This window comes from Pholcus phalangioides, unplaced genomic scaffold (genome assembly GCF_987345545.1).
Source record: "Pholcus phalangioides strain wild (caught in Gottingen) unplaced genomic scaffold, Ppha-v1.0 ptg000003l_1, whole genome shotgun sequence".
Classification (NCBI taxonomy): Eukaryota; Metazoa; Arthropoda; class Arachnida; order Araneae; family Pholcidae; genus Pholcus; species Pholcus phalangioides.
Genome location: NW_028301596.1, coordinates 50,609,064 through 50,632,993, shown reverse-complemented (window position 1 = coordinate 50,632,993; position 23,930 = coordinate 50,609,064). Strand labels below are relative to the sequence as shown.

The following is a 23,930-nucleotide window of genomic DNA, read 5'->3' as shown; positions in this document are numbered from 1 at the left end:
AAGTGGGAGCCCTGCAACCTGCATGTTTACGAAAAATATTCAATTCAAATTAGATTAAAACTTTTTGATTAACCAGTTAGAAATTTTAATCAGTTCTCAACCTTAAAGATAATTAATATTCAAATTAAATAATTATAGAATTTATACAAATACAACGCCACAACAGGCAAAATGCCCAACAAGGTGGCCGAGAAAGAAATTATTTCAAAACTTGTATTGAACATGCTTCTAGAGAGAGATATTTGATTATATGCAGCGCCAAATATTAACTTTCACCCACACAAACCATTTTTCCATTTAAAAGAAAAAAAATCGACTATTAAGAAACAAAATTCTCAGCAACATCAGTCATCCTTTGGATATAAGAGCATCAATGATGCAATGAATCCTCTATTTCACCTCAATCACAAATAAATCGGCATATAACTTATTTTTTTTATAAAAAGTTGCTTTTCACTTTTATTAAAGAAGAATAAAATTTACAGTCTCGAAACTGAAACCCACTTAAACACATTTAAAAAAAAAAAGCAGAGGTAATGGTAAAGATGTGCGAACATGCACACATACGGCCCTGTTCTGGATTTTCCCGATAAACTTTTCCAAAAATAAACCTTCAATGAAAACATTTTTTTTTTTTCTTCTTCTTCAATCCACTAATGCGATTGACAAGATACATAAGACAAGAAAACAACTGGTTTTTTCCCCTTCTTTTTTTTCTTTCTTTAAACAAGGTGAAAATAACTTAGGTGATACATATTTTCGTTTACTAGCTGAGTGTTATCCAAATGAATTTATTTTCTCATGGCGGGAAAATGTCCTCCTTTTTCTCTTTCAGAACATTGTTTCTGCATTTGAAGACCGAGGCTTCTTAATCTTCTCTAGGTTCTTCGTTACCATGTCATGTAATGTGGCCTACAAGATTGAAATAAAGTCATTAAGAATTTGTAAGAGAATAGTATAAGTTAGCATTTCTCAACCTTTCTGTACTCAAGTAAAAGTGATACGTCTGAAAAAATTCAACAGACCACTACTTTACAGAGAAAGATTAGTGTTCATATGCTGCGAATTTCACTGTACGTTCTGAAATTTCTCCCTGTTTTGCCTTTGATTTGTCTGTCCCCTTATTCCAAACAAGATATTTGAATTGTATTTCGCAGAACAATCAAGAAGAATTTTAAGCGTAGAAAACACTATTATAGGGGTTTTTGCCACAGAACATTTTCCATGAAGGGGTAGGCATTGTCTGAAGTCAGCCGAGGGCTTGTTGCAGAACAATGCAAAACATTCTGCTTTTGGGGATCTTCCCTCAGGGTATCTACCAAATACCAAAAGCAAAATTCAGTGACTTTTCTGTCACCTTTTCTCATTTGACAAAATGAAACAATGCCCCATTCACCCACATAGGGAAACACAGTGGGGGGCTGACAGGGTTCCAGCCCAGGGACCGAAAATAATTTTTTTTCCACATTATCAATTCATTAAAAATCTGGCCTGGGCTTGTCAAAGATCTCAGGTCAGGGGCCCTAGTTGAATGGAGATAATTTTTATAACTTATTATATAATAATTATGGTTACAATTTACACGTACTCGTCACATATATTGGCCCCAAAGCAGAATGTGCCAAAATCTGCGACCTACGTGGCAGAACAATTACTGCTACTGCAGAACAATTTGGAAAAATTTTCAGAAAAAGGGCAAAAAAAACACTGTTACATGTATGGAGATTTTTACTGCAGAACATTTCCCGTCAACCGGGGGGGTCATCACAGAACAGTGCTAAACATTTTGCTTTGGGGTATATTGGTAGTGTTGAACGTTTTTTTTCTTCTCTGGTTTTTTCTTCTTTTCCAATTCACTGCAATTTGCAGTAGCCTTTTATTTTCTATCCATTTGTAATTTTTCAGAAATTTTTAGTTACAATTAGTGATTTTTGTCCATTTATTCCAACATTTTTGGTGATAATTGGCGATGTCCCATTTTTTACTGCAATTAAGATCCAAACGTTCAGTATTTTTCTGCAATGAAATGTGGTCACCTTGCGATGAAAATTGTTTCCAAGAGTGCAATTTTTATTTACTGTGATTTCATTTACGGTGTTTCATTTCCCTATGCTGTAGCAATATCAGCAATAATTTTCTACTTTTTTGAAAACTGAATTTTTTGGCAGCAATTAGCATTTGGGATAGCAATTTCCGGTATTTTTCTTCATCAAATATGGTTACTGCAAGTATGAAGGGTCTAATACTTTATTAGGAACCCCCATAAGGTATTGTTAATATCAATTGAATATCATTTCATTCAATCAGAATTAATTTATCAAGTATGCCCCTGCAAACCATCTACGCCATCATTGTGAACCATAGGTTGAGAAACACTCTGGTATAAGTGATATCAGTTTGAGGAGTGGTAAGAAGACATTCAAACAATACTTACGTAATGATTCCTTAATTCACATATGATTAAATGCATGCTTAGGAACTCCTTTTCATCAAGCTCCTGAACGGTCCTCCGGAAATCATCCTGATGGGGGAAAAAAAATTGAGAATGAGGATTTACCAAGCAAAGAAGATACATGTTCTAAAGAAAAAGTCCACAAAACCACATAAATGAAAACAGAAATGTGAAACATATGATTTTCATCTCGCTATCACTGAACTACTGTGATGCCATCATCGGATCACACGTATCAGTATACAAATTCAAAAATTAAAAATAGCTGTTTTGAATATTGAATTGAATATTTTTTTGCAGCTACTACTAAGTAACTGTACAGGCAGCTCATAAACATTCCTAGACGGAATTTCTAACAAATTGGTACATCCGGAATGTGCGTGTTGTGAACCTAATGCGTTTTTTTAATGCTTGTTATATATAGATCTGCAATCAATTTTTCAAACAATGAGAGAAGTGTAATGATTGAATAACTGTACCTTTGTAGGCCTGTTGCTCTCTGTGGCAAGCCTTTTTAACAGGGAGTCTTTATGCTCTACTGGCACAGTGGATACTATGACCATAGAATTGCAGTGACTACAGCCAGACATAATGGCATTTCCAATATCCCAATTGCCTGTTTCGTTGTTCTAAAACTATTATGCTAACTTTCTGCTTTCAACAATGTAAAATAATATCCAATTTAAAAAAGCATATCAATGATACCCCGCCCCTCCCAATAATGAATCCCAGTACCTTTTGTCTTCTATTGCAGTTTTGATGAAAAAAAGGATATAGATGTACATTCATGTTTTGTCATGTTTCAGTCATTTTTATTGTTCAGTCATGTTTTGTTTTAATACTTATTCAAAGTTTAAAATGGCATGTACTGTTATCGGAATTCTTATTATTTTGCAGATTTCACAACCAACAGCTCATACAAGAGAGCAAATTCTAGATTCTTTCACTTCTTGCATAAACTGAGTATGACTAAATAGTTCATAAGTATATTTCACAACTAACGAAGCCTCAACATCTGTATTCAATAATATTGATTGATTTAATAACTATATTATCTAAATAGTATGCAGAAATGGTTACCATCAATGAAAACTGATTTAAAATGATAGACTATACTTACAACATGAGGATACTTTGCAACTTTTGCAACAATTTTTCCTCTCGTAAGAAAATAGCGGGATATCTGGTCAAAGTAGGCAGCTGCTTCAGATTCAACTGTTCGGATTTCACCCAGTGTATCTTCCTATGATGGAAGAAACTAAAAATTTACTTTCCATGTTTTCTCATCAAAGACTTATTTTTAAAAATGCACGTTTTGCAAAATAATTACATGGCAATTATTGAAATAACAATGATTGAAACTATGGCTAGCCGGAAAGCTTTGAAGTAAAGCACTATTTAGCAGCAAATCTTTATAAATAATACTTAGCTGTAATAGGAAGAAAAGCACATTAAATGGATGAAAAAGACTTTCTGCAAGACTATCATGACTGGAAATAGAACAGCAATATGACAACTACTACTTCACCAAACACCAACTCTGGCCATATCGCTATATTGCAATTTACTGCCATTAATGAGATGGGTTGGAAATGAAGGCAGTGTCTATGGTGAAAAATATGATGACACACATAAGCCAACTTAGAAAACCAACTTTAACAACACATATTTCCAGAAGATTTAGACACTGGTGAGTAAATATGTGTTGTAGTGGCCAAGAAATCCATATTGTCACATAACTTTTCTATGCACAATTATTAACTTGAAATAAGAGCACAACTTTTCAAAAGACATTAAAAACTCGATCAACCAATGCATCATCATGAAATTCTTTTTTGTATTTTCACGCAGCTCAAAATGTGAAGCAAATGGGATTTAAACTAACAGCAACTAAAAATCTAAATACAGTGATGTAACAATATTCTGTAAACAAGAAAAAATACTGTTGTGTAAATCAGTTACATTGATAAGTAATATTATCATGTGCCACAGCAGGGTTTAAGCTAGATAAAAAATTTGATTAGCAAAAAATTTAAAGTGGAAAAAAAAAGCTTTAGCAAAATGCACACATGCCAACATTGGCTTAAAGCTTGTCAGTAGTGATCAATGTTCAGTTTTGCCATGTGAAGGGGAATACCCCTCCAGGACATCATAATCATAGTGCAATAAAAAATAAACACTCAAAAATTTGTTTACATTTCAAAATATGTTTTATAATTTTAATTGAAAGTTCATTAAAAACAGCACCTCATTAGCATTGGAATCTAGAAGGCTCAGACCACATTACCCCCCTCCTAAAGCAACTTTCCGAGGTCGCTGACTCCCTTAATAATTCATGGATATTCAATGCAATCTAAACCTGCATACACCCTTGTGGGCCATATATATGGACGTCTTGAAACTCTAGAGCCCATATATCTTCTTGTTTTATTTGAAGCGTGATTTTACTTATTGCTGCTAACCCTATACTCTCACCCCATCCCTGTTTTCTTCGTATCAGAGCTCTTATGGCACCTACGATGAAATTCTTCCCGACACAAGTTGCGCGAGCTCGACCATGCATTATGTAAATGAAGCTGGATCCAACATAAAAAACCTGTCCACTCCACCATTTTGAACCACTCAAACACCTGCTTCTAGTCCACAGCGTGAGGTGGTTTTGATGGAAAATTTATGTTCAACTTTCTGTAATATTGAGAGTGTCTCCCTTAGATTAATAATTTATAGCGGTCGTCTGCAGAAACTACGAACAATCCATAGCAGTTGGCAACTCTGAAAATGCTAAAATGCTAATAATTGATAGATGGATGTCAACCCGTTTCATACCTCCTGTACGTATTTTTTGCGAAAGTGGCTACTACTTTATTTGCATTCCAAGACTTTCTTTCACATTTTGCAAAAAATGTGACTATAGCTTAAACACTGTGCCACTGAAATCATGCTGTTGTTGACATTTCTTCTGAATTGCCATTGCTAGTACCATCCAAAAATAATACATTTCGGCTGCAAAAATTTGTGATTGGTTGATTATTATATTATGTTATTCAGTTAGAATTCTTGCCCCTGTAAAATAGATAAATAAACAAATCACACTTTCGTGCATTACACAAAAAGTAGCATTTCTGATACGTGAAAACTGGTCATCCACTACAACTACTATGAGTGATAAGTCGCAGTGATACAATACTGATGTAGTAGTTTTGCACATATATGCAACTTCCTTCCGCAACCTGACTTTGGTAATAGTAGCTTCCCGTGGACAGCTAGCCTAATACTCACTGTGATCAGGTGGCACAAAATAGTTAGGTTACTAGACACCCTCGAGAGAACAAAAATATATTGAAGGTAATTTAAAAATAACTTCAAAAAGTATTGAACTGGACTCACTCTACAGAAGGAGTTATGGTAAGAAAGTATATTGCATAATGAGAGGAGTTTAACATCAAACTACAGGTGATTCCAAACAAGATTTGAATAAATATTGTTATAGCATAGCTGCCAACTTTTGAAAATGAAAATTCGGGAGATTTTCACGCAAACCGGTATTTTATCCTAAAACCACTCCCTAATAAATACAATAGGGATTTTCCAAACATAAAAGTTAAAGCGTAGGGAATAAAATCCCTCCTCAAAAACTGAAGTTAAATTAAAATAGGGATTTTACACACATGGAAGTTAAACCCTTGGGAATAAAATTCCTACCCAAAAAACAAGTGAAATTGGAGGTCAAAACTTCAATGATGGAAAAATAAATATTGTGTTCAATCAGAAACGCTGTGAACAAACATTCTGCGCGAATGACCCCAAAATCATTGGAAGATGAAGGAAAACACCGTCAATTTTTGAAGAACATTGACTTTTTGTGACACTTGCTTGTTTTTTTTTCATTTCACATGAGTGATGATGTCACTCTTTCCACCATGACCGATGTTTATGTCCGTAACACAACTTGTACAAAAAGGGAAAGTCGACCCTCTTCTGGAACATTTGATGAAAGGAAATTCATCGGAATAAGTATCTTTAAAATTGATTAAATATATTTTTGCTTATCAGTATTCATGCTTTGTTATATCGCACGTACGTAACTTCAACAAAAGAATTTTTGATCATATGAGCGTCACTATAATCTTCAATTATTATCCAGGACTATTGGCTGCTAAGCCATTCCCCTGCACGATAAGACAAACAACTTTCTTGTTACCATCAGAGGGTTTGTAAAACTTCATTAAAAAGGGTATTTCCCCATTTACAACGTGTGACATCATTTCGAAAGGGGAAAAAAAAGAGGCTTCATGCAGAGACGGCCCTGCTTCATGCCCCACAAGAAATTCCTTAGGGATTGTTTTCATAAGCGGGGATTTTTTTTAATGAAGTAGGAAATTTTTAGGGACAATTAGGGATTTTTGTGATTTTCGTAAAAATTCGGGAGATTTAAGAACTTTTGGGGAGGTCGAGCGATGAAGCTAAAATTCGGGAGATTCCCGAAAAATTCGGGAGACTTGGCAGCTATGTTATAGGGGGATTTACTGTTACAGGGAGTATTCCCATAGCAAGGTTCCACTTTACGTAACCCAGATTTATATTTGAGAAGAAATTTCAAAGCACGTCTAATCAAAAAAAAAAAAATTCTCATTACTTCAATTTGAGAGGTACATTTTGTACACACAACACGTAATAGGAACATTAGAAAACTGTTTCAACAAAGTTCTCTCACCTGTATTGAAACACCAAAGTTATTGCCATCTTCAATCCTTGGAATAAGAAACTGGACCCACATCTTCAGCTAAAAAAAACAAAGAGACAAAATTTCATGTCATCTAAATGATCCAAGAGACAGTAAATGTTGAAAACTTAAAACATCAAAAACATATTGTTTCCAAAAGTAATTCTTTTTTGTCAGACTCTTAAAGGAGCATCTACATGCACACATTATGTGTTGTCCTTGAGTGGTTCTATGGGATTTCACACCCATGTATAGGGTTTTCACAAAATATTTCATTACAAATCAAGCAATGCACACTAGCCAAATGTTTAACTTCAGAGCCCCCCCCCCCCCCTCACAATGGGTTCAGGGGAGCTTTCAACTGCATCTCTGATTTTGTATAGCCAAGGCTGCAGTTGGAACAGTGTTGTGCATGGGGAGGGAGAGAGAAAAAGCATGGCAAATTCACTAAGCAAAACCACAGCAAACAGATGTCAGAGCAAGTGAGACTTTGGAGACACCCAAAAAAATTGATTCAATCTATTTGTCATAATGCACAAGGGAACTAGACATACAATTTCAACAAAGAATTGCTCTGTTTACACCCTTTGCGCCGGGATCCGAATTCATGTTTATCAGTGGTATTGTATTATTATACACAAACGGTAACGCTTTTCATGTTATTACATGTGTTTAGAGACCAAAAAAAAATATGATGCAATCAAATTTTAATACAATTTTCTACATTGGTTCGAATAAAGGTGCAAAATACCTGAATTCATCCAATAACACAACACAGTGCAATGGGGGGGGGGGGGATACTAATATTACCAGAAGATGCTGCATCGATATAGACACACAGATCATCATACTTTGAGGATGTGTTTCGACAGAACAATTTTTTAAAATATTGTAAAGAACAATACTGAATAAGCTTTTCAAAAATCTACAGAATTGAAACATCTTAATCACTTCCACCAGGTCTCACATAGAGTAGCTAATACCTATAGTCAAACCCTGTTTGACCAGCAACCTAAACAGACTGAAAATTTAGTTCACTGTACTAGATCTTAGCATAGGTGTCAACTCCCAGACCTGAAAAATCTGAAGTTTGTCACATGGCGAAATATTTCGCTGCCAAAAAATGTCACAAATAAAAGAAAAATTGGGATTTAATGTGGGACTACACCGGGTTACTATATAACCTGTATTAACAGAGCATTCCCATATTTTTTAAATTACAGTTGTCTCTGCTTTTAATAACATGTACTTCCAAAAAACCCACTTGAATTTTTATTCTCCACCAAAGTCATGGGTTAAAATTATTTTGCAACTAACCAACTGAGTGATAATTATGTGACAATAAATATATTTATATCACATATTTGTCATGCTTAATATTTTTTATTCATTTTAGAGAATTCATTTTAATCCACTGGGATTTGCAGTAGCGCTTTATTTACTGATATTGTCGATTTCAGAAATAATTGGCGACTGCTTATTTTTAGCATCATGTTTGACAACAATCAATGATTTTCAGTTTTTGAAAAATCCCAATTACCCATATATTTCTTTAAAAAACCTGGTCATGCAAGAGATTGCAAGGACAAAGGCATTTTCTTTAGGGATATTTCTTCTTGCAGAGCAGAATTTAAGGATTGTGTGAGAAAAAAAATTGAAAACAGTTAGGTTTCGTACTGGATTTAATAAGGCAGAAACATTGGTACCTATGAATAAGAAAGGTCATCTTATTCATGGGACTAAAAACTTTGTTAGGGGCAGAGCGTTTGAACTATAAATTAAAAAAATAACACTTCAATACAAAACCTTTTCAAAGTTATTTGGATCATAACACATTTTGTAACTGATGACCTCGTTAATAACAACGGCTGAGAAAAAAATTTAATACTGAAGCAATTTATTAGACAATAGGGGGGAATTATACTCACAACATTGGCATCTTCAACCAACTGTTGAATGTGAGGTTTCACTATGTCAACAACTTTAACAATGTGGGTGTTGGTAGGCACAGTGCCATTGGGTAACAGGAGCACTTTAGTCCCTAAAAATGATGCAAAAAATTATTTTCGATTATTAAAATATAAAAGCATTAATATTATCCTACATGATGGAAAACATTCGGGTGATGAATTTTGATTAGTAAAACACGGAATGAAATACAAGAGGAAATCATTTTAGTCAGCAGCTATTTCTTGCTTTCAATATACAGGGTGATTGCCCGATTCCCCTTGTCGTATTTTACTGACGAACCATTGATCCTAAAGGCATACTTCCAATAAGAAAAAGTATTCAAACAACATGTAGCATTCAGATATGTCATTCATGTTGCAAGGGGTTTATATTGGGGTTATAGTTTATAGGGGTTACAGTTACCTCTTGAACCGAAATGACGAGTCCAGCATGCCATGAAATTGTACGTCTGAGCAGTGCTGCCTGAAAATAAATACCAGTTCAAGGGGTTAAAATTAAAAAAAAAATTACCTTTTCGAACAGACACTCTGCCATCAAAAGCTCAATTAGAAATTTGTTGCCAAAAAAACCCAATGTTTCTAAGTGCAATATTTGCTGATATATTTGAATTCAAAAATCAGAAAAGGTTGGGAAATAACAGCACAAAAAAGGGAAAGTCCTTTGTGCTGTCCTTTCCCAAATTTCCCTCATTATTTGAATTCAAATATCTCCGCAAATTTTGCACTTAGACGCGTAGAAGTTTCTTTTTTTATCTTAGGAGACAAAGCAATAACTTTCTAATTATGTGTTTAAGGACAGTGTCCACATAAAAAGTTAGTTTTTGTATTTTAATAACTATACAGTCCCTTGCAATATGAATGACGTTTATTTGGATATTTTTCTAATTGGAAGTATGCCTCTAGGATCAGCAATTTGCCAGTGAAATGCAGCAAGAGGAATTATGGAACCACCCTGTATAAATCATGGCTTGACTAGTTTTAAAAAATTTTGGTGCGAGCCGAATTTCTAAAGAGGCCCCCACCCCCCACCAGAAATGATGTAAAATATTTTGTTCAGCACTTTACTGCACAAAAAACTCAATTTAAAAGTGTGCTCTAGTATATAAGAAGCTATGATAAAAAAAATTGACACATCATCACCTTATAATGAACACCTTGTACATAAGTTTCGTTTTCAAATTTGACTTGATAACTTTAGGTGAAAACATCATATCTCACCTATTACAGCTTTCGAAAAAAAATCAGAAACAATCTTGCTCTCTGTAGAGGGGGAAAAAAAATAAACCTACTTTGTGTGTTAGGGGCCATCCAAGTGTATTACGTAAGCAGATTTTCAGCCATTTCCCCCCCCCCCCCCTGTCAGCAAAACACTGCCCCCCTCCAGCAGCTTAGAATATTTCTTGCCCATGGCGATAGACCCGAGTTGTGCTCGGAGTGAAAAAAAAAAGAAAAAAAAAGCTTAGAATATTTCATATCAAAAAATGGTGGTTGACGTAACCAACCTTCAAACCCCCCTCCCCCCTTGTCATCAAAAGTCAGCAAATCCGAAACCGAGGTTATTCGCATCTGCCCAAAAGACTGATATACATTTAGATACAGACAAGATGATTAATAGTCCAAAATTTACATGACTACTCTTTTGCAATCATACCGGCTATTAGAGCGGTCTGCCATGCCACACATACATATCATACTCAGATGTTAGAAGCATACTATCAACAATTAAAGAAGAAATAGACACAAATCTTAAAGGCCTTGACATTTTGTTATCAAACACATACCTTGGATATCATTTTCTAAAACGCTGTACTTCCTTTTCTTTGATGTGGGCTAGAATTATAGTAAACAAAAAACAAATTATGCTATGCAAACTGATTATTATAATTCATATATAGAGATTTAAAGATTGTTCTCAAGAATTTTATGAGAATATTCTCATCAAGGTGAATAAAACTTGATGATACTTATTTATTTCGATAAGAATATTCTCTGTGAAGAAGATGGGGAGAAGACTTAAAATTTGTAGCCCACAAAGTTTGCTTCAAACTTCACAAGAAAATGAAACCAACATGGCAGAATTGCAGAACTTCAAAGAAATACCTCCAGACCAACCATGGCCCCCGGTCTGTGATATAAGCTGGTTCGTCTCTGGAGACGTGGGCCTCAGTGACAAAGAAATACCAAGTGATAAAAATGTAAATGCATGTACAGTGAAGAAAACAACAATTCTGTATCTACCAAGAATGAAAGTGATTATATAAGAATGGTTTCCTTTGTCAATCGACTTTGGTCTGTTTTTTTTTTTTGCTTTGAACAAATCTCTGAAAATTTGTCTAATTTTAAAAAGAGACTTTTTAATGTTTAAAAGTTTTGAAATCTTCATAATAAAAACTTTTGAAACCTCTCACTATATAACTGAGAATATTCTAGAACTAAAACTTGTCATATATGATGGTTATACCAAAAATTATTTTATTTTAAATGTTTCAAGTAATGAAAACTGAATTATAGTTCATACTATGAAAAAAATTGGTAAAAAAAAATCATTATTCTTTATTATTCTCCAATTTTTACATTCAGAAGAATATTCTCATTCTCCAAAAATATTATCCAAAGAATATATTTTATCACCTCACATCTCTATTCATATACATTTCAAAAGTTGGTTATACAATACAAATACAAATCTATTTTGCAAATTTCAATTCTAATCACTATAGCGTAAATCTTTCACAAAAAAGTTTCACAAGATTTAAAATTATTGGATGAAAAATGTGTGGGAACATCAAACATTTTATTATTTCATGCACGCTGTATTATTAGCCATAAATCAGATGACCAGCAGCATTTAAATTGGATATTCATAATTGTTTATAGATAGCAATAATCAGCAAAAAGTAAAAATCTTGCTTCATAAATAATTACCTCTTCCACTTCATGATTGAGAAGGGGAGCCTCTGGAATAGGTATATTCAAATCACAATGTATAGATGCAAGATTGGGCCGCTTGAACACTTCAGTCTACAGAGCCATAAGAAATGTTAAAGAAAACTTTAGTAAAGCAAACACAAAATTTGTTTCACTGTATTAATTAATTAACTCATACAATGAAAACAGGAAGTAAAATTTGTTACAAAGCAAAAAAAGTTGCACCTTTAACAAGTCTTCAAACTCCAAGATTTTTTTCGGGAACCCATTCAGAATAAGTTCTTCCGCCTTAAATAAAACACAAAACAAAATTTCAATCAGGATGAAAAAAAAGGTTGTTCTCAAAATCAACTTGCAAAATTAAAGTACATAAAATACAGCATTTTTTTTTATCTCTCATTTAAGGCTTATATTACGTCAAACCCTTTTCAACCACTTTGAAATCATTTATTCAAAGTCAAATATAACGTGTCCAGTAACTAATTTATATAACATGGATATTTTCACTCTGAATTTAATCAGGATTAGCAATCTAAATCAAATTTGCAGAGCAAGTGTTGATTTGACAAAAAATGAAATAAAATTTAAAGACAAAACAAAACCCATAAAGCAAATATCCAACAACTGTTACAGTGCAGAGAAAGGCGGTGCAGAAATTTCATAAAAACTATTAACCCATTTGCATCCTCACTCTGAATTCGTTAGCTGTCACATATCACCACACATACACAAAGAAACAGGTTTACAAAGGCGTGCTATGCATGCAAATCAATCCTCACAGTGTGATAATGTGTACTTCCTATTTCATTGATTATCCTACTTCCAGTCAACAACAAGAAGGAGTTCAATTGGCAGTCATAAAATATTACACTTTGCTCATAGTTAGGAAAATTGACGGCAGCACACTACACATATATAACAAGCATTACACAGAAACAAACGTTTGGTTCACTACGCGCACACATACATTTCAGCATGTACCAAGTCGTTAGAAGTTCAGCTGAGGAATATGGACGAGGTGCATATGTGGTTTGGTAGTATTAGTCAAAAAATATTGTGGAGTGAAACAAGCGCCAATGTATACTTGACATTTATATCTCCGCTTCAAAATATAAACACAGGAAATGAAAGAAGTTCAATCAATTGAGTCCGAGAAAGAGACAAAGAATTTTTTTGTGAAAACATAAGAATTCTGCATACCCCAGAACCATTTGAGCCTACTGAGTTGGACCATTTGAGAATTCCAGATAGGATTTCGTTAAATTGGCAAATTACAATGTGCATGTATTTTTGCCCTGCTCTGCACAGAGTTATTATTCTTGCCACATAAACTTGAGAAACAGTTTTGGTTTGGCCGAATAACGCTGAGGTATTCGGCCGAATGTCTGTGTGAATCTAAACACGACAAACTAACTTTAAGCAAATATATTAATTGGAATTGATATTCTGCCAAAACTTTAGCCGAATACTTGGTACTCTGTTATTCTTCCAAATCGCTATTCGTCCCCTCCCCAATGGTTCTAATGAAACTATTCTATATTTCCTCTAATGGGTTCAAGTGAAAATTATACTATGGTATACAATACTGCAGAGTAAAATGCTGTCCAAAATGTGGGATATCACTAATTGTGCCAAAAAAAAAGGAATTTACGACAAATTTGCCTGTCAATGTCCTAAAATTGATGAATGGTGAGGAAATAAATGACGCTACAAATCAGAGGAAACAAAACCACATTTAATAAAAAAAAACACTCAAATGACTTGACCATATCTGAGGAAAAATACGAGTAACTGGGATCACAAATACGCTAAAATATGGAGCGTTGCCAAGTCTTCGAAAATGTTACTATAAGCCAGAAAAATCCATTTGTGGTACGTATTCGAAAAAGAAGTGAATTTATTAAGAAATTAATTTCGGTAGATTCATTCACCCACAGCACTATTAATGTCATCAGACCCACAAAATCTATACATGATGCACATCACAGATGGATCATCCAAACTTGGAAAAAATAGCTGAAAAAAATTTCTCTTTCAAGTATTTTTATAATGAATTTTTTTCTCAAAATTTCGAACTACTTAACCATTGCATCGTCAATGTTTATATGAAACATTGTTTAACATTGTAAACATGTAGCTGTTTTACTGCAGACCTTGACAAATTCTGGGTGCTATATCACCATGGAATCTAAAAAATTAGTATTGACACCTAAAATTTTACGAGTGATTAGATACTAGATCATACAAAAGAAATATGCTTGGCTCTTAAAATATTTGGTTAGCAACAAAATTTTTTTCTAGATCTGTACAAGCCTTGATTCACTCCAATCTAACACCCTCCAGAATCTAATGCAAGGTTTAAGCTACGGTCGCACTTTTCGCAAAATGCAAAAGAAAACCTTAGAATTCGAAAGAAGTGGTTTACACTTTTGCAAAAAAGCATACAGGAGGTACGGAATGAATAGACATCCAACCATTAATTATTACATTAGAATTGTAGCATTTTGCTAAAGCTTTTCTCCCCGTTTTTGCTTTTTTTGAGAAAGGAATTTTTTTATCTAGCTAAAACCCTGATCTAACGTCAAAATTATTTTAAGAGGCGAAAACATGTACATTCCTCCCCTGCACAATATTGCCACATATTCCAATGTGCAGTAAAATTAATTGAAACAATTTTGGAGGAGGAAAACAATACATATTACATTATGAGTAACTGCGGTATTAAAGTACATATCCAAATGTAATTTACAATGAAGACTGCTCAATGCAAGCAAGAAAAATACACGATACATAATTATCTTCATTACAATTGAAGCGCTTATTTCAGAAACCCCATAAGTGCCGAAGTTCAAATTTTGACACAATCAAGAAAAACCTTCCAACTTGACTAAAAGCGGATATTTTTTAAGAAAGAATTCCTGAATGTGAAGGATGGTTTCCATACATAAAATGGAAATTAATATATTAACTACCATATATCACATTAAGGTTCAAGGGAGAGGAGTAAAATGAAGTTCAGTTAGGGGTAAAAATCAATAAAGCTGACCTTTTAATAACAGACGTGCCAACTTTTGAAATCTAGAAATCCGGAGATTCTACCGAGGGCCCCCCCCCCCCCCGGTACTCATTCACACAAAAAAAAAATCGAAATAAAAGTTTTTTTTTTAATCAATTAAGAAAAAGTTACATTTCTCCCCCAGAAATTTCAACAAATCCGGAGAGCGGGAGGAAGGATGAAAAATCTGGAGTCTCCCGCCTAAATCGGGAGAGTTGGCAGGTCTGTAACAACAATGAATTTTAATTTGGTCAATTACAGATATTTTGTAGAAATAAAAGTATCACATGTAATACCCATCTCATTTGCTATTATGCATAGTCAGAATCTTTTATTTTAACTTCAGATGTCGGCCAACTCACAATCATGTTGTAGAATTCAACAGTCTGTGGTATATTCAAGAAGCTTTTGCAGATTATTAATTTCTTTTTCTTGTTGAGATTTTACCAACGGGGGTAGGAATTCGTAGTTGGCAGTTCGAAAGGGCTAGTGGTCTTTCGCAAAGAAAACTTTGACATGTTCAAGCCATTAATAAAGTCTTGGCTTTCACTTTTCCAGGTAAACTATGACTAAGAACAAAGTGTTCGTACGTAAATATTTAAAAAAAAAATAGGATTCTTTTCTGCTTTCGAATGCTCCTTCCAGACGTTTCGCCAGAGTTGGCAGTTTTAGAGTTTGAGCATGGCCACCACTTTTCAAATATAAACCTCTTGTTACGTTTTTGTTTTACACACATTGAGTAGAAATAATTCCAAATTTCACTCAGAACTACTTTGGTGTCAAATTTGAAACACTTGGCGGAACATTTGCAATTGCTTTTGTAAGGAAGTTTTCTGAGTGATTGTCTTATTTTTGTAAGCGGCATATTCTTTGCCCTAAATTCATGATTTGTATATCATTATGTTTGTATGTGCCTGGATAAACAGCACCTTTTTCTCATTTTCTTCAGTTTCCACGTCTGTGAGTGCGATTTACTAAACACTTTTCTCAGACTTTCTAAACAAAGAATGGAAAATAATCACTAGAAACCCCCTCAAAGCACAAGAGTAATCAAAAACGACCTGTTCGCTTGTGGGGTTTCTGCACTAAGCAAATATTTCAGGGATACAAAACACGGGTATACAAAATGTTTTTTCAGTGGGTTTCTGCACCAAATGATGTGTCTGTCAATCAACTACAAGAAACCAGTATTAACTCATTTTTGAATTTTTTGTCGGTTATAGGGGTTTCTAAAATAAACACTTCAATTATCTTATTTATTATTTACTAAATAGATAAAACGTGCAGGGGGGAAAAAAATCAAAATAATAACAACAGCTAACTTCACAAAGTTTCGCCAAAGATGACCAGATTCTATTTACTAAGAAGCCATTAATAATACCAGTATCAGGTCAAAGGAAAAAAATCATACAAACATTCTTCACAACAATATAATAATTAATGATACCTTAAGGGTCATTTAAGTATTATGTCATCAGCAACAATGGGTGGGGGGGAAAAGAAGGGGGTTCCGGGTTTGCCAACTTTTGATGAAAAGAGGGGAATTTGTTTGGATGATGCTTACATCATCAACCACTCTTTAAGAAAATATGAAATATTCTTAGTGGCATCTTACTCTGTGCGCCAAAAACAAGAAAAACGTTTTGCCAGTTTGAGGAATTAACATTGCCCCTATTGATAAGTCCTCTACAGAACAACTTTAGTGATCTCTAAATGTGTCCGAACCGCTCACATGTTCTAGAAATGTGATGCAGGCCACTCGAGTGCCAATAACTGTGCATCACATCACCCAAGTGATCTGTAATTATGCCACGGATCACTTGAGTAATCTCGGAATGTGCCGCGGGTAACTTGAGTGATGTACAACTGCACTGGGTGAGAGGGGGAGCAATCAAGTACTTTAAACCTGTGCCACGTGCCCATCAAGGGATCTCTGAATGTACCACTGGCTGCTTAAATGTGCTGGAGCTGTGTCGCGGGTCACTTGAGCGATCTGTAAATGTGCCGCTTAGTTCTTTCACAAAATTACGCTTGCGGTGGTGGGCTACGGGTTTAGCATATAAGGCTAAGATAGGGCGAGTCGCAAAGAATTTCTTAAAGAGAAATTATTTCGAGAGTTCTTGGCCTTCAAACAACATTAAAATTAACAGAAATTGATTATAACACACAACAGTATTTTTTTCAGAAATTTTTTGTATATAATTTTTTAATAAAGAAATAAATTTTTGATCATCTGGGAGAGTGGATACGAGCCCCCCTAAACATCTCTGATCCCAATACGCGTTAGGAGGCAGAGCTGACGAAAGTTTTTGCTGACACAAGGTCAGTTATAAGTCATCCCATTATAATGAATGCCAAGAGACCGGAGGAATAACTTCGTTAAAACGAAATTTCGTAATAAAGGAATTCCAGGTTACCTAGCATTGTTCCTATGTAAACTTATTTGGGGGATTAGAAAAGTGTTCGTTAAAGCGAGATTCGACTGCATCACATGAAACCGAGTTTAAGATAGTAGTAAACGTATCACTAATGTTTATAGCCAGAGGCAAAAATGGCTAAAAATCTGCTGACATAATAATACTTGAACGGCCCCTTAGTAGAAAAGAAGACATAAATGATGATTAAAATAAACCAACAAAAGTATATTGAGACTTGAACATAAATCAAAAAAGGGATGAATTATCCGTAAATATTCTGCATCCGAAATGAAATAACATCTTTGTATCTGGTCACTTTGATTTCATAGGTAAAAGAAAGAAAAGAAAAATTCAAGTAGGTTCAATTAATTTTTAAGAGAGTACAAACCGTTCGCTTATTCCCTCCTTCAATCCACTGTAATGAAAGGAGATGTTTTGAAAGCTTTTTCAATACATCACGAGATCAGAACAGCCAATTACAATAAATATTTTATGACATAAACAATGTCACAACATACCTGCTTTTTCAAGCTCTCTTTGTATTCATCAATCTGAAAGATAAGAAAAAATAAAAATGTGATGAGCGCACGTTTTGAGGGATTTCAAATTTACCTGTAATTAATGAAGATTCTTTAAGATTACCTCAAGTCAATTATGAGTAACATGATTTTGCAAGACCAGCAGGGCTTGAACAAGTCGCCAGCCCAATTTCTTAGGAACCAAGCATGGTAATTTGCTCAAGAAATACAGTTCTAATCTCCGCCAGGACTCAAACTCTTGCAAACCAGGCAAGCATGCTACCATCTACACTACTGGGCGGATCTATAGATCGCTGTTGGGAGGGGCAATTTTTTTTTTTTTTACACATTAAAAATCGGTTGACCATTCCGCACTTTCCAGGACAGTCACTGCGTCCCGACTTTTTTTTTTTTTTAATGCCCCGTTTTTAGTCAAGTTTTCTTCGATTTGTTATTTAATCATCACCCATTACTTATACAAGTAATTCGCAACAGTTATTCAATGTAATATTATCATATTTAAATTTCGCTTGGGGGGGGGGGGGGTATGGTGGAGATATGACCCTGCCTTCTTTTACGAGTTCACCTCAGGATAATATCCAGAAAATGTTTCCTTGATGCATTGCATTTCGAAAAAAAAACTGTCTCTCTCTATCCTAAATAATGTTGTTTTTTTACTTTTCCCATGTTAAAAATATATAGTGTAATGAAATCAGAAATTTTTATGCTATCCTAAGACTCCAATTTAGAAATTTACTTCCAATTCAACAACCACATTTAGAAAATTTTAAGAGCCAATACAGATTTTCTAGTCGGCATAGCAACCTAGGATTAGTCCTGAAGACCAGCATAAATTTTCAGCGAGCATTTGAACTGTTTCATGAAAAAGAAACTTTTCCACACAAATAGATGGATTTTTTTTTTTTTTTTTATCACTTTCACTAAATCGAGAATTATAGTATAATTCCTTTGGTCAGATACACGCATATTCCCACATATACCGATTCGTTGGGGGGGGGGGGTTCCGCAGGGAAGGGGGGGGTGCATGTGTGGTGTAGCAGTAGTGGGTAGGGCCTCCAAAAAATGGCTCGGGGATCCATGATGTTCTTAAGTCAGCCAGCTCGTAGGGCAATTTGCCTGTTGTGGCGTTGTATTTGTATTTCGATTTCTTTACTAGCCTGTTAACGCTTTTCTTTCTGGTCAGAATAGTCTGCCATTTTCTTCCGTTACCTTTTTTTTCTGTTGGCTCTATTATCATTTCCTTCGGCTTCTAGGTTACCATTTCTTTCAACTGTTGATTATCCTTTAAAGGCGAAGTCACCCCTAGAGGTCATCGCTAATAATAACAGGCTTTAGCATAGAGTGCAGAAAAAAAAAGAAAAAAAAGACTAAATCCAAAGAGATTTTTTTTGCTCTAAACAATTGTATTATTTTAAAAAGTCACTGAATTTCTATTAATTTATTCCAGACAATATTTATGCATCGAGAGAAATAATTGTATTATATAAAATAGAGCCCTGGTTTTTATTATTTCCAATCCTGTATCTGGTCTAGGATGTTGTACTTTTAATCTTGATTCCCTCTTCCCTTATTTGGTGTAAGAATGTAGTTTATTATTGTTTCTTTTAGTTTGATTTTTAGTCTTTCTTTTTAAACAGCCATAGCACAGTGAAACTTAACTACAACGATACTCAATATAATGATAACTCCCCTCAGCAAAGATATTTTTTCCATGATGAATCCCTCAACAATGATATTTTTTTCTAAATCTTGTTTGAAAATGTTATACCCAAATGTTAAACAGCTACCTCACGATATAACTATAATCCCTTTATAACAATATTTTTCCTTGGTCAGTAGAGTATTCTAATATCAAGGTTTCGATGAATTATTCATTTCTGGCAAATGTGTTAGCAATTTTTTTCAAGAAAGATGTCGGAAAGCATGATCCTGTTTCACTGTTTGCAACTTTTCGTCCGGCTTTTGGATGTTTTTCTCAAAAATTAAAAATCTCCAACACATTGCCAAAAAGGGGATTATACTGTTTCATACATCCACTTCTAGCACTTCTTTTTGTTCACATTTTTTACCCTGATAGATGGCCTAATTTATCAAGTTTTCAAAGTTTTCTATTACAAGAGACTTTTTTTTTTTAGGGAAACCGCACACACAGCACTCACAAAGGATTTGAAGTTTTTTATGATCAACCAACCATGAAATTTTAAAGAGCATTGAAACCATTTCACACATTTGAGATAAATTTTTTCGGGAAATATACACAAATTTATGAGAAGTATGTCCCTTAAAAATGTCTGGTTAATGAATATTTCAAGTTTTTTCTGATCTAATGTTGATTTTAAGTACATATTTTCTCATAACGTGGTCAACACTTTCAAATAATGCATTAAATGTTCAAAAAAAAAAACCTGCTATGTTAAATAGTTTTGTTGCTTTCCAGAGAGTTCCATAGCTGGTTAATCATAACAAGATCAACGAATAGCAGTTAGAATCACAATTTGCGGCAATACCTTGCTGCTATACTTTACCAATAACATTCTCATCAACACAATGATTTTTGTCAACAGCTGTCATTAATGAAAATAAAAACAATGTTTTCAATCATTCAATATAATCGATTTCAGCTGTTTCCCATAACATTGAATTGTAACTGGAACAGCAGTTACCACTAGTAGTTTGAAATATTGTGCGATATATCCATATGTGATGCTAACAGCTATGATTCGGCTATGATACACCTGCCAGCAGGTCAGTAACTATTATTATTATTAGGGGAAAGCAAACATGATTTTGCAACTCAGGGCAATTGCTCCTAGCTCTAGCTTTGTCTAGTAGTCATAATTACCCATTTGTCTTTAGCATTAAAAACAAGTCCAAACTGGCTACTTTGAACCAATATATTCACTGATGGTATCTATTATATAAATAAAAGCTGTTAGAAAGAATTATTGTTTGTGAAAATGGTTAAGATTATGCAATATGAATTGACAGAGTGCTCCTGCTAGATCAACTTTTAAACTTAATTTCAAATGTAGAATGATATTAATTGAACACATCAACCAAATTAGGGTTAGCAAGAATAGTTTTAATCGAGCAAAATCCCAATTAGATGCAATCCTAATTACACTTGCATTTCACACAACCAGGACTTGACAAATCAGAACTAATAGTAAGGGGTAGTTTATTTTGCTTTGATCCTCTACTTTTGCCTTTTCCAGGACTTAATGACCCAATTGGTAGGCGCTTACAGAAGTTCAGAAACCTTTGTGTTGTCCTAGAGCCCCATTTTAATGTTCACACACATAAATATCTGAGTGTCTGTACCCATTTTTTAATCATGGTAACCAGTGTGGTCTTACGCATGGGCCCACCCGAGCATGACACAGGGGCTTTGTGAAAATTAGATGTAGTTCGAACTTTCCAGAGTAATGTATGTAAATTGGTCAGTAGCTATTTCTAGTGAGACGTAGCACCCTAAGGAGAAAAGCACTTTGCCGGGAACCCGTGGTACTGGACAGCCCTGATGGAAACCTGGGATTTTTTTGAGCCTTGCTCACAGCTTCAGGCAACTTTATTTTTTGGCAATCTTATCGCCTACTTTTCTCTGAGTGTCACCCGCACTGATATATAACAATTAGTGTTATACTGGATGTTATGAAAACACATTTATCAATAAGCTGTAGAATAGAAGCCTCTTCTCAATAAGTATGTTTAGAAAAACATCCAGTATAACAGTGTAATGGTGATATATCAGTGTAGGCGACACTCTGAGAAAAGTAATAATCAGATTCATTGAAAGTTCGGCGATAAAATTACCAAAAAATAATGTTGCCTAAAGCTGTGGGATCTGGTTTAGATAGTTTCTTCTTGTTTAGGATATTGTCTTGAAATATCTTCATTCTAGCCTCATTGGATTTAATTGTGCCCATGCATTGCAACATCGTTTCGCATTCGTAATAACGCACAAAAGATCCACACAGCAGTTTTTTTTTTATATTCTAGCATTTGCATTTTCAAGCTTTTTTTTTTGGTTTTATTGATCACTTGAATGTGTGAAACAACTAAATCTTGGTTAATATCAATGGGGAATGATCACTTAGTAAAGAAAAGAAATAAAAGCTTGAATAAATTTAAGGAAGCTTTCATTCTATAGCTTAAATTCGCTCAAACTTATAATTTCTTTTTCTCTACTAAGTGATCATAATCAAGATTTTACTCGTTTTAAGCATTCAAGTGCTCAATAAAGAAAACGAAAAAAAACCACTTGAAAATTCAAATGCTAGAATATCAAGAAAGCTGGCTAGATCTTTTACGTGTTATTGCGCATGAGAAACAATGTTGCAACGTAAGCATAAACACAATCAAATCCAGCAAGTCCGGGGCTTGAATCAAGCTATTTCAAGGCAATTTCGTAAACTAGAAGAAACTACCTAAACTAGATCGCATCAAGCAATCCGCTCTTATATTTCAAAACGTAAAATAAACAACAATAAAGTCTAAGCCTAACACGCGGCAGCAGCCGGGAGTATCACGCTCAAAGGACTTTTCCGAGATACCGAGTATTTCTCTGAACGGGAAGACAATTACAACGCAGGACAAAAAAGAAAAGAAAGATCGGCCGGCAACCGATCGGCATCTTACCTTAATTAAGAGGTCATCGGCCATTTAAAAATCTGGGGAAAATGTTATCTCCGAGTTCGCTTTGTTTTCGTTAACTCAACGTAAACCGGCAGGAAGAGAAAACGTTCCTTCTCAACACCTCGCCGAGTAAATAACAAAACCGGACAGCGGCACTGCACTTCACTTCATTGTGCAAAAACGGTATGGAAATTATATTGGACATTATGAAATAATAGGCTTAAAAATCTTAAAAGAGATCAGTTATTCATTAAGATTATAATCATTATATTCCCCTGGATGAAAATTTATTTTTAAAAAGATCGCGGTTTTCGTTAAGATTTTTTCGGGGTTCCCGCGTTTCACCAAAATGATCTGTAATAATAATAGTCCTATAGAAACTTACAGATGGCGAAGAAACAGCTGATTGATGGCCGGTTGTGGAGAGAGATTGCTGTTCCGATCGGCCAGTGTTTTTGGATTTCGCACTTCTAGCCATTACTACTCTTTTTCCCCCGGGCTGTAATTAAGAATCGAACCGTTGAGAGGATGGAAATGATACAGCTACCGAGAGCGGCGAGTTCAGTGGGGAAAAAGGAGGATGATAAATCGATTTAAGAATCACGTAATATCTCTCAGTATTGTTGGCGTTGAATTGGCGATATTTGGCGAGTAAAAACGGTTTTTTTTTTTGGTATTTTTTCCGAAGTGCGCGCTTTATTTTCGAATCCGCGAAAATATATTATGTTGGCATAAAAGGACGAAGAGAAAAAAAAAATTCCACAATAATTTTCTGAATTTTTAATTTTTTTTTAAAAATCAAGCTATCTTTTTGCAGAGACACGTGGCGCCCTCTCCCCCTTTAAAAAACGATCAAATTAATATTTTTTTCGATATTTTTTATAATTATGTAATTTATTCGGGGTAGCATGTCATTTTGCTGTCTCTTTCTCTCCACACACACATCACCACTCTATACAAAAAACTTTATAAAATTTATTTTTTAACAAATTTTTATAACTACATTTTGAAGCGAAAAATTTTCTTTTCTTTTTTTATCCCTAACATTTACCGCCCAGGCCACGAGCCTCTTTTCTTTCGCTGTTATGGCCCTCCCCATATGAGTTAATTAGATGGGGGGGAATGGACTCTTGGAACCCTCAGAGGCAGGTGCAGATCCAGGACAATGTGACAGGAGGGGCGAATTGTTGTAAGTCTGTTTGATCGTCCCA

At 34.6% G+C, this 23,930-nt stretch overlaps 1 protein-coding gene across 8 annotated transcripts; it reads right to left on the bottom strand.

The window, feature by feature from the left end:
- Nucleotides 1-692: 692 nt before the first annotated feature.
- On the bottom strand, nucleotides 693-23,330 carry REG (proteasome regulator gamma). 8 transcript variants are annotated; one of them, XM_089249925.1, is made up of 12 exons: nucleotides 23,105-23,298; nucleotides 18,064-18,096; nucleotides 17,934-17,960; nucleotides 12,299-12,361; nucleotides 12,071-12,166; nucleotides 10,927-10,975; nucleotides 9,549-9,608; nucleotides 9,104-9,216; nucleotides 7,167-7,235; nucleotides 3,573-3,695; nucleotides 2,435-2,521; nucleotides 693-912 (listed from the first exon to the last, which is right to left on the bottom strand). In XM_089249925.1, the coding sequence occupies exons 1-12, from the start codon at nucleotides 23,195-23,197 to the stop codon at nucleotides 832-834; spliced, it is 894 nt and encodes a 297-aa protein (XP_089106051.1). In that variant the 5' UTR covers nucleotides 23,198-23,298; the 3' UTR covers nucleotides 693-831. The 8 variants fall into 8 exon arrangements, with proteins under 8 accessions (XP_089106051.1, XP_089106076.1, XP_089106059.1 ...); XM_089249950.1 differs by lacking the exon at nucleotides 23,105-23,298 and adding an exon at nucleotides 22,723-22,857; XM_089249933.1 differs by lacking the exon at nucleotides 17,934-17,960 and having other exon boundaries at nucleotides 23,105-23,309.
- Between the last annotated feature and the right edge of the window lie 600 nt (nucleotides 23,331-23,930).

What these genes read in the sequence shown, in the direction of transcription:
- REG (XM_089249925.1), bottom strand. Translation starts at nt 23,197, where the DNA reads ATGGCTAGAAGTGCGAAATCCAAAAACACTGGCCGATCGGAACAGCAA. An exon ending in AAGAGAGCTTGAAAAAGCAG is followed by an intron (nt 17,961 to 18,063) that starts GTATGTTGTGAC and finishes CTTTCATTACAG; the next exon opens with TGGATTGAAGGAGGGAATAA. An exon ending in ACTTTGGTGTTTCAATACAG is followed by an intron (nt 3,696 to 7,166) that starts GTGAGAGAACTT and finishes CTTCCATCATAG; the next exon opens with GAAGATACACTGGGTGAAAT.